The 11,395-nt window shown below is 46.2% G+C and overlaps 1 protein-coding gene across 1 annotated transcript; it reads right to left on the reverse strand.

The window, feature by feature from the left end:
* Positions 1-549: 549 nt before the first annotated feature.
* Positions 550-10,423, reverse strand: mief1 (mitochondrial elongation factor 1). The gene is made up of 4 exons (XM_078237422.1): positions 10,280-10,423; positions 7,990-8,173; positions 6,226-6,473; positions 550-1,765 (listed from the first exon to the last, which is right to left on the reverse strand). Exons 1-4 carry the CDS (start codon positions 10,421-10,423, stop codon positions 959-961), a joined length of 1,383 nt encoding a protein of 460 aa, XP_078093548.1. The 3' UTR covers positions 550-958.
* Between the last annotated feature and the right edge of the window lie 972 nt (positions 10,424-11,395).

Consider the following 11,395-nt stretch of genomic DNA (forward strand, 5'->3'; position numbering starts at 1 on the left):
AGTGGTTAATTTGGCGAGGAGAAGCCAATTTTCCTGCAATTAGGTGTGGGAAATGTTTACGTCAATGAATTGATGACGCAAGAGGGAAGTATGTTCACGGGAAGACTCACCGCCCTCAAGTTCCATACAGTACTTAGTCCTGTAACATGCCTCACAACACCAGGTTAAAGTCCAACAGGTTTATGTGGAATCACGAGCTTTCGGAGCACTGCTCCTTCATGAGGTGAGTGGAATCACTCACCTGATGAAGGAGCAGTGCTCCGAAAGCTCGTGATTCCACATGAACCTGTTGGACTTTAACCTGGTGTGGTGAGACTTCTTACTGTGCCCCACCCCAGTCCAACGCCGGCATCTCCACCTCACGTACTTAGTTCTGAGAGGTGGTGGACTGGAACTGCTTCTCAAGTGGAAGGTAATATTGCCACTGTGACTATCTACTTGACTAGTTAGTTTCTATAACTCTTACACTGTTAACATGAGCACTGTTTGTATCCTCCGTTCTGGACATGTATTTTGTTTTTTTGAAAAAAACAGAACCAGTGGAACATGTTACTGGATCTCAGTCAAGTTGATTTTATTGACAGCTGCGACTTTGAAAATTTTGTCCCAAGACTTTCAAAATGACATTTGTTTTAATTTTTTACATTTTAAGTGTTAATGGGAAGCGTGAACACTTCTTTCACGTTTTGTTCATTAGAAGGACAAAATACCATTCAGTTCGAGCCTAATTGCCTTTTTCTTTTAAATAGTAAACAACACTGGATGTCCTTCCCACAAGATTATAGTTCCCCTTTCATGCAACTTTTGATCATGGTTACAAGTTGAGGAAATCCAGAATTGAGAGTCACCTGGCGAAGTGGGTTATTAAATGTTTAACAGCACTCTAACGTGGCCATTTGGTGAACCCTGATAAATATCAAATTACGAACCTCTTCATCGTGCCTACTACAAAACGAATTCATGTGTTTAACAACGTCTCAGGTTCAGACAAGGAACAGTACAGCATGTACCCCAATTCATCAATTTCTTCGTCTTTAAGTTCCAAAAACAGGTTGACTTTGGTATCTAAGCTGCATGGCAAGAAGCCTTGCTCCAGGTAGCTTATCAGCTCTTTGAGAATCAGCAGGAATTTATCGGCCAGCAAGTCCGGTGACCAGTCCGGTTCCTTTTCGCAACCGTGGAGGATCACGTTGGTCAGCTGACTGGCGGTCAGCTTGTTGAGGACAGGGCTGGACTTGCAGATGGCTTTCAGTATCTTCAGGCAGCAGCAGCGACAGCCTCCGTCCCTCTCGTCCAGGGCCCGCAGCTTGACGGTCTCCGTGGTTCGGAAGGTTTGCCGCCACATGTTTTCGTAGCGTCCGTCCCGGTGCGGTTTGGCAATCAGCATGGTCTCCTCCATCACAATCAATGGCAAGAACTCAATAAATAATGTTTTACTCGTGTCATACTGAACCTCTAAAGTCAGCGTTTCGGACGGGACCACCGGTCGAATGACAAGGTCCAAGATGCTGCCTATAGCTGGCCAATTGATGGTCCCTGACAAGGCCCTGTCAAATGTCTCATTGACGACTTTAGGTGAGAGGTAACCACCCACGATGCAGCGGTCCCAGTAACTGCTGCCGCGGGGGAAATATTCCATGTTTTCCCTGCGGACCAGCCAGAACCCAGGGACATTCATAATGGTCTCCTCCCCTGGGATTGCAGCCCAGAGGTTCTTTTCTAGGATCAATGGAACCATCAGTTGGACATGATCTGCAGTCACCACCTAAAGGATCAGACACAAGTAAACTCAATTGATAGGACGGAGAGCGTGATTTTATCAAGACAAGCATTTAGCAACATGCGAACGCCATAAAATATCACTAATCAAGATGATAAAATTCCAAGTAGATTTGAGTTCATTGAGTATATTCAGGGCAGATTCTTCGACAACATATTCTGGAACAGAACCTGGTAACATGTAATGAGCATACGGTTAGTTAATTAACTCACAGTAATTGTGATCATAATATGATTGAATTTCACATTCAGTTTGGGTGAGAAATGTTGGTCTGAAACTAGAGAGTTAGGATAAACGGATAATTTTGTAACGAGTGGAGTGCTATAGGGATCAGTGCTGGGATCTCAATGTATATTACTGACCAAAGATATTAGAGACCAAAGATAGAAATTACTTAAATGGAGAGAGATTGCAGAATGCTGCAATACAGAGAGACCTGGACGTCCTCATATATGAATCACAAAAAGCTAATATGCAGGTAACAGCATGTAATTAGGAAGGTAAATGGAGTGTTGGCCTTTATTGCAAAGGGGATGGAGCATAAAAGCAGGGAAGTCTTGCTGCAGCTGTATGGGGCATTTGTGAGACTGCACCTAGAGTACTGTATATGATTTTGATCTCCCTACAGAAGGTGAATATATTTGCATTGGAAGCAGTTATGAGGAGGCTAACTAGGCTAATTCCCGAGATGTCTTTATTGGGAAATATTGAATTTGTTAGAGTGGCACGGTGGCACACTGGTTAGCACTGCTGCCTCACAGCGCCAGGGAGCTGGGTTCAATTCCGGTCTTGGGTGAGTGTGTGTGGAGTTTACACTTTCTCCCCGTGTCTGCGTGGGTTTCCTCCGGTTTCCTCCCACAATCCAAAGATGTGCAGGTTAGGTGGATTGGCCATGCTAAATTGCCCCTTAGTGTCCAAAGATGTGCGGGTTAGATAGATTGGCTATGCTAAATTGCCCCTTAGTGTCCAAAGATATGCAGGTTAGGTGGAATGGCCATGGTAAATGCACGGGGTTACTGGGATAGGACAGAGAGGGGGGCCTGGGTGGGATTCTCTTTCAGAGTCAGTGTAGAGGATGGCCTCTTTCTGCACTATATGGATTCTATGGTTTTTTTGGGTCCAATACTTATTGGAGTTTAGAGGTGATTTATATTGAAGCAGAGATAAAGAGGAACTTTCTCTCACAGAGAGTCGGTAGTCTTGGGAATTCTCTTACGCAGAGAGCAGTGAAGACTGGGTCATTGATAAAGAAAGGCCTTTGTTAGCCTTTGTCACGAGAGGATTTGAGTACAGGAGTAACAAAGCCTGCTTCAATTGTATAGAACCTTGGTTAGAACACGCCTGGAATAGTGTGTGCAGTTTTGGTCCCCTTACCCAAAGAGTGGAGTTAAACAAAGAACAGCAAGAACAGGCCCTTCGGTCCTCCAAGCCTGTGCCGATCATGATGCCCCAACTAAAAATTAAACCTTCTGCCCTTACTCGGTCTGTATCCCTCTATTCCCTCCCTACTCTTGTGCCCATCCAGATGCCTATTAAATGTTGCTAATGTGTCTGCTTCCATCACCTCCTCTGACAGCACATTCCAGGCACCCGCCACTCTCTGCGTGAAAAACTTCCCCCACACATTGCCCCTAAACTTTCCCCACACATCTCCCCTAAACTTTCCCCTCGTCACCTTGAACCTGTGCCCCTTTGTAATTGACACTTCCACCCTGGGAAAAAGCCTCTGACTATCCACCCTGTCTATGCCTCTCATAATTTTGTAGACCTCTATCAGGTCTCCTCTCAGCCTCCATCCTTCCAGTGAAAACAATCCTAGTTTATTTGACCTCTCCTCACAGCCAACACTGCTAGGCCACAATCTTACTGAATGGTGCAGCTGGCTCGATAGGCGGAGTGGCCTCTTCCTGTATCTTATGGTCATATTTATAAATATGTTTTTCCCATGCCCTTCAACACTCATATGACCCAAAGATTAAGAACTCAAGAAGCTGGCTATTATGGGGTGAATCTTCCCAATCTGTAGCAGGATCGTAACAGGCTATGAATCTGTCACCCAGGAATTACCAGCTCATAAGGTGAATAATTCTAATAAATCCAAGTTGATTAGATCCGCAACAAGTCGCTTGTGTCTTTTGGATTGTCATTTTCTATTGTAAAAAAAGTTATTGCAACTTTCATAATGTGACCAAAGCAAACACTTTTCTATTACATAGAAAATAGGAGGAGGAGGAGGAGGCCATTTAGCCCTTCGAGTCTGATCCGCCATTCATTACGATCATGGCTGATCATCCAGCTCAGTAGACCGATCCCACCTTTCTCCATATCCTTTGTTTTCTTTAGACCCAAGTGCTATATCCAACTCCTTCTTGGAAACATACAATGTTTTGGCCTCAATTTTTTTCTGTGGCAGCGAATTCCCCAGGCTCACCACTCTCTGAATAGTTGAGGTAAACATGCTCCTTCCTTGACACTATCCAACACCGTACCAGACTTGCTCTAACCAATACTGCTGGAGTATTTTGAATTCTCATACACATTTTATCCTGAAGTAGATTATTGAACTAGTGCCACCTTGTAGGCATTTCATATTGCACAGTAGCAATTGTTGTATATGAACAATCAAGACCCCCGCATTTGTTCCTCTGTACTTAAATATCATAGAATCCCTACAGTGCAGAAGGAGGCCATTCAGCCCATCGAGTCTGCACCAACAACAATCCTACTCAGGCCCTAGCGTAACCCCACGTATTTACCCTGCTAATCCTCCTGACACTGAGGGGTAATTTAGCATGGCCAATCAACCTAACCTGCACATCTTTGAACCGTGGGAGGAAACCGGAGCACCCGGAGGAAACCCACGCAGACAGGGGGAGAAAGTGCAAACTCCACACAGACAGTGACCCACGGCCAGAATCGAATCTGGGTCCCTGGCGCTGAGAGGCAGCAATATAGAATTATAGAAACCCTACAGTGCAGAAGGAGGCCATTTGGCCCATCGAGTCTGCACCGACCACAATCCCACCCTGGCCCTACCCCCACATATTTACCTGCTAATCCCTCTAACCTACGCATTTTAGGATTCTAAGGGGCAATTTTTAACCTGGCCAATCAACCTAACCCGCACATCTTTGGACTGTGGGAGGAAACCGGAGCACCCAGAGGAAACCCACACAGACACGAGGAGAATGTGCAAACTCCACACAGACAGTGACCCGAGCCGGGAATCGAACCCAGGACCCTGGAGCTGTGAAGCAGCAGTGCTAACCACTTTGCCACCTTGTCGCCCCTTTTTAAAAATTGTTTCCCGACCACTATTACCAAGACTAGTTTTTCAATTCCAGATTTATTGACTGAATTTAAATTCCACCAGCTGCTGTGGTGAGATTCGAACCTGTATCCTCAGAGCTTTAGTGGGCCTCTAGATTATTAGTTGGTGACATTGCCACGATGCCACCCCTTCCTCCCTATAGTTGAGCATGTCAGCATCTGAATCACCATTTGCTCTTTTACCTCTTCAATTTCCATTCTTTTCAACTTCTGACAATACCCTGCCCTGTTTTTTCATCCGGGGTTCTCAGGGAGATTATTAAAAATAAACAGAATATCCGGGAGAAGACCAGAAAAGAGCTGAGTGCATGGGACATAATTCATTACCATTTCAGAGCCCAACTCCAGGGCATGCTAACTCTCCATTTGCACATCTTGAATTTGAATGAGACAATAGCTAAGTTACAGCTGTGGCTCAGTTGGTCGCACATCAACTGGTTTAAGAGCCATTTCAGAGACTTGGCCACACAATCTAGGTTAACACTCCAGTGCAGTGCCGAGGAGGTGCTGCACCGTTGGAGCCACCGTTTCTCGGATGAGACGTTAACCCTCATCTGCTCACTCAAGTGGACTGAGGAGATCTCATGGCATGAATTTGAAGGGCTGTTGAGTTCCTCCCAGTGTCACAGCCAGCATTTATCCCTCTATCAACATAAAAACAGGCTACCTTGTCACTACCTCTTTGCAGCTTGTGGGGCCTTGCTGGATGCAATTTCATTGCTGCTTTGCCCTATATTAGACGACACTTCAAAACGGCCTTATTTGCTGTAAACAGCCTTGAGGCACCCTGAGGGAGTGAAAGGTGCTATATAAATGCAAGTTCTTTCCTTTACCATCAACATGATAATCAGAAAACACAGACCAGACTTATCTAACAGCCCAAGCATGATCCAACAGGGCACCCGACATTATCATGACTTGAACTAACCTTCTATTTGGGGGACAGGAGATCAGTTAAACCCCCACACTTCCATCTCCCCATTCTAACATTTCTGCTAAGTCTTTCTGCTAAGTCTTTACGCTACATGCCACTCTGCCACAGAGAAAGTGGACAGGAAGTCTGTTCCCAGATCAATGCAACACCGCCGCTCAGCGGAATTAGATGAAACCCAAACCTGTAGGTCGTCATACAGACTGCCACTGAGATACATATCCCGGAGGGGCATATCGGGAAGCTTGGTGTGGATGAAATTCCGCAGTTCCGTGCAAATGTCCATTGCAGCCTGCTTGGCTCGGCTCATTTCCGCAGCCGCGATGACGACGTGCTTACGGTAGTACACAAAGAGTTTATCCTGCATGGACAAGCGGAGGCGAGCTTTCTTCAAATCCATTTGGCTTTTCTTGCTAGCACCTTTGGAAGTACCTGCGTGGAGACACAGAGTGGAGTAAATGCAACTGGTTCATTTAACACCGACAGTACAAGTCTGAATTGTACATCATGGAAATCAAACCGTTCAGACAGTAACAATGTTTTGACGACTCCTTCAACCCAGACAGAGAACTGAAACAGATAGTTTTAACCCCAAGAAAAAAATAAAGGAAGATTTTAAAACAGCAGAGAGGATGTTTCAATTTTACAACAATGCCACCTGATGAACTTTTCTTTCCCGGTCTTGGTGGGGTATTATAAAGAATAGTAAGTCCCTTAACATTGCAGTTGACTGAACAACAAAGACTGCCAAAATAAAATTAGTATTCATTATATAGCAACAGTTCTGACAGTGTCTGTAATGTCAAAAGTCATCTCAAGTGCAGAAGGAGGCCATTCGGCCCATCGAGTCTGCATTGACCACGATCCCACCCAGACCCTATCCCCATAACCTCATGCATTTACCCTCCTGACACTAAGGGGCAATTTAGCATGGCCAATCCACCTAACCCACACAACTTTGGACTGTGGGAGGAAATTGGAGCACCCGGAGGAAACCCACGCAGACACGGGGGAGAATGTGTAAACTCCACACAGACAGTGACCCAAGGCCAGAATTGAACTCGGGTCTCTGGCACTGTGAGGCAGCAGTGCTAACCAGATAAATGCGAAGTGATGCATTTTGGAAGAAATAATGTAGGGGGGAGTTATACAATAAATGGCAGAGCCATCAAGAGTATAGAAACACAGAGGGACCTAGGTGTGCAAGTCCACAAATCCTTGAAGGTGGCAGCACAGGTGGAGAAGGTGGTGAAGAAGGCATATGGTATGCTTGCCTTTATAGGACGGGGTATAGAGTATAAAAGCTGGAGTCTGATGTTGCAGCTGTATAGAACGCTGGTTAGGCCACATTTGGAGTACTGCATCCAGTTCTGGTCGCCGCACTACCAGAAGATCGTGGAGGCGTTAGAGAGAGTGCAGAGAAGGTTTACCAGGACGTTGCCTGGTATGGAGGGTCTTAGCTATGAGGAGAGGTTGGGTACACTGGGGTTGTTCTCCTTGGAAAGACGGAGAATGAGGGGAGACCTAATAGAGGTGTATAAAATTATGAAGGGTGTAGATAGGGTGAACAGTGGGAAGCTTTTTCCCAAGTCGGAGGTGACGATCACGAGGGGTCACGGGCTCAAGGTGAGGGGGGCGAGGTATAACTCAGATATCAGAGGGACGTTTTTTTACACAGAGAGTGGTGGGGGCCTGGAATGCGTTGCCAAGTAGGGTGGTGGAGGCAGACACGCTGGCATCGTTTAAGATTTACCTGGATAGTCACATGAGCAGTTTGGGAATGGAGGGATACAAACGAATGGTCTAGTTGGACCAATGAGCGGCACAGGCTTGGAGGGCCGAAGGGCCTGTTTCCTGTGCTGTACTGTTCTTTGTAACCACTGTGCCACCTATAATGATATAGTGCATCATACATATAGTCAATCATTTATTTTCCCCGACAATTTACCTGCTTCAAAGCTCATGCTATCAGTTGGCAGCGTCTGTAACGATCTACTGACGTTCAATTTCATATCCCTGGTCAATAAACGTGGCGATGACCCAATCCAACTGGGCTCCTCCCAGCTTTGCTTCCCAGATCTCAAATCCATCTTGCTGGGGCTACTTGGGGCACTGATCGCTCGGTCATACATCTGTAAGAAGAAGGTTAAAAAAGTAATAATATTGGTCAAGAACAACTTGGTACATACAATATTTACTGCATGCCCATATAGTTTTCTATCTCATTCTTTCACGGGTTGTGGACTTCACTGGCATTTTTGTCAATCCCTAATTGCCCTCGAACTGAACGTTTCAGAGGGCAGTTACGAGTCAGTCGCATTGCGGCGGGGTCTGGAGTCACACGTAGGCCAGACCAGGTAAGGACTGCAGATTTCCATCCCTAAAGGACATTAGTGAACCATTTGGGTCTTCAGGACAATCAATGGTAGTTTTGTGGTCACCATTTGCTGAGACTAGCTTTATAAGACCCTCGTCAGACCCCGCTTGGAGTACTGTGCTCAGTTCTGGTCGCCTCGTTACAGGAAGGATGTGGAAATGATTGAAAGGGTGCAGAGGCGATTTACAAGGATGTTGCCTGGATCGAGTGGCATGCCTTATGAGGATAGGCTGAGGGAGCTCGGCCTTTTCTCCTTGGAGAGACGTAGGATGAGAGGTGACCTAATAGAGGTATATAAGATGTTGAGAGGGATAGATCGGGTGGACTCTCAGAGGCTTTTTCCCAGGGTGGAAATGGCTGCTACGAGAGGACACAGGTTTAAGGTGCTGGGGGGTAGGTACAGGGGAAATGTTAGGGGGAAGTTTTTCACACAGAGGGTGGTGGGCGAGTGGAATCGGCTGCCGTCAGTGGTGGTGGAGGCAAACTCAATAGGGTCTTTTAAGAGACTCCTGGATGAGTATATGGGACTTAATAGGATGGAGGGTTATAGGCCTAAAAGGTAGGGATATGTTCGGCACAACTTGTGGGGCCGAAGGGCCTGTTTTGTGCAGTAGTTTTTCTATGTTCTATGTTTCTAATTCCAGATTTATTGATTGAATTTAAATTCCACCAGTTGCTGTAGCGGGATTCAAACCCATGCCTCCAGAGCATTAACCCGGGCCTCTGAATCATAGAATTCCTACAGTGCAGAAGGAGGCCTTTCAGCCCATCGAGTCTGCACTGGCTCACTGAAGAGCATCTTACCCAGGCTCTATGGACAGCAAGGGGCAATTTAGCACGGCCAATCCACCTAACCTACACATTTTTGGACTGTGGGAGGAAACCGGAGAACCCGGAGGAAACCCACGCAGACACGGGGAGAACGTGCAAACTCCGCACAGACAGTCACCCAAGACTAGAATTCAACCTGGGTCCCTGGCGCTCTGAGGCAGCAGTGCTAAGCACTGTGCCACTGTGATATCCTGGCTCACTAGTCCAGTGACATTACCATTATCGAGTAAAGAAAAACATTCTTTAGTTTGGTACATGAATAGGGAGGGAATAGAGGGATATGGACAGAGCAAGGACAGAAGGTTTTTTTTAAGTTTAGTTCAGGCACCATAATCGGAACAAGCTTGGAGGGCCGAAGGGTCTGTTCCTGTGCTGTACTTTTCTTTGTTCTTTGTTTAGCAATTTTAACATCTCCTGCTTAGGCCATGATGCTTAATGAACAGGCTGTACACAACAACAGAAATTAGAAGCAATGTTGGTCCCAAGGTTCTTCACTGGATTGCTATCAAACTAAATCTGACACAAAGCAACATTAGAACAATTGATTAAAAGCTTGGTCAAATGGGTGGCGTTTAAGGGTGTCTTTAAAGGGACAGAAATGTTGGGAGGCAATTCCAGATCGGAGGGGCTAGGCAGCTGGATGCACAGCTCCCAATGGTGGAGTGATGGAAGTCATCCACTATCCGGAACCTTATGAGTGCAGAGGTGCTGGAGGGTTGTAGGACTGGAAGGAGCTAAAGAGATAGGGTGGTCAAGGCCTTAGAGAGGTGTAAAGACAAGGATGAAAATATTACAATTGAGCAAACTGCCAGACGAGGAACCGCCATTGATCAACGAGAGCGAGGGCGAGATGCGAACGAGACCTGGTGCAAGTCAGCTCATAAGCAGCAGAGTTTTGGACCGGCTCAAGTTTACTGAGGTTGCAAAATGGGAGGCCAGTCTCTCTACGGAACCTGAGCTTGAGAAGGAGAATGTGGAGTTGGAGGAGGGAGCAGAACAGATAAATGCTGAAAGAAAATGAGGGCCCTACCCTCTTAACGGCCAACGTTGCAATGCCCAACATAGCTGCTCCACCAACACCTAGCACCAGCCTGGCATTCGAAAGGACAAAGTCAATGGCATTTCCAATCCCGTTGTCTCCTTTCTTGCTTTTCCCTTCTCCCATGCCAGCCATCTTGAACAGCGTACACCTGGAATGAAAAATAATTTCAATAATATTCAATTTTATTTCAAAAAAATGATTTTGAAAAACATTTTCCTCCAAATCTTTTGGGTGGTACTTTGGCGGCGGGGTGGGGGGGCTTGGTCATTTTTAAAATGTGGGTGCCATTGGCAAGGCCGACATTTATTAATCCCAATGCAGCTAAGTGACTTGCTCGGCCATTTCAGAGGGGTTAAAAGTCAGCCATGTTGTTGTGGGTCTGCAGTCACATGCTGGCCTGACCGGGTACAGATGGCAGATTTCCTTCCCTGAACGGTTTTTGATAGTATTTTATTCCAGGGGGTTATTTAATTAATTATAGGTGGCACAATGGTTAGCACTGCTGCCTCAAAGCGCCAGGGACCCAGGTTCGATTCCTGGCTTGGGCCACTGTCTGTGTGGAGTCTGCACATTCTCCCCGCTTCCGTGTGGGTTTCCTCCGGGTGCTCCGGTTTCCTCCCACAGTCCAAGGGATATGTGGGATAGGTGCATCGCCCATGCTAAATTCTCCCTCAGTGTACCCGAACAGGCGCCGGAGTGTGGCGACTAGGGGATTATAAGCCTACTTGTGACTAATAAATAAATTTTACTTTAATGACATTTAAATTCCTCGGCTGCTTAATTAAGTAAATCTAGAGTAAAAAGCTAGGGTCAGTAACGGTGACTGTGAATCTATCCTGATTGTTGTAAAAACCCATCTGGTTCACTCACGTCCTTTAGGGAGGTGAACTCTCTGTCGTCCTTGACCAGTGTGGCCTTATACTGACTCCAGACTCACAGCAATGGTGGTTAAAACTGCTCTCTTGAGCAACCCTTCAATCCATGCAGTTGTATTCAAGATGGCAACTCACTACCACCTTCTCAGGGCAATAAACTCTCTAGGGAGAATTGGTGCAGACTTAATGGGCTGAATAATTCTATGATAAATGCTGGTCTTGCCCACCT

The sequence above is a fragment of the Mustelus asterias genome, chromosome 21 (genome assembly GCF_964213995.1).
Source record: "Mustelus asterias chromosome 21, sMusAst1.hap1.1, whole genome shotgun sequence".
Classification (NCBI taxonomy): domain Eukaryota; kingdom Metazoa; phylum Chordata; class Chondrichthyes; order Carcharhiniformes; family Triakidae; genus Mustelus; species Mustelus asterias.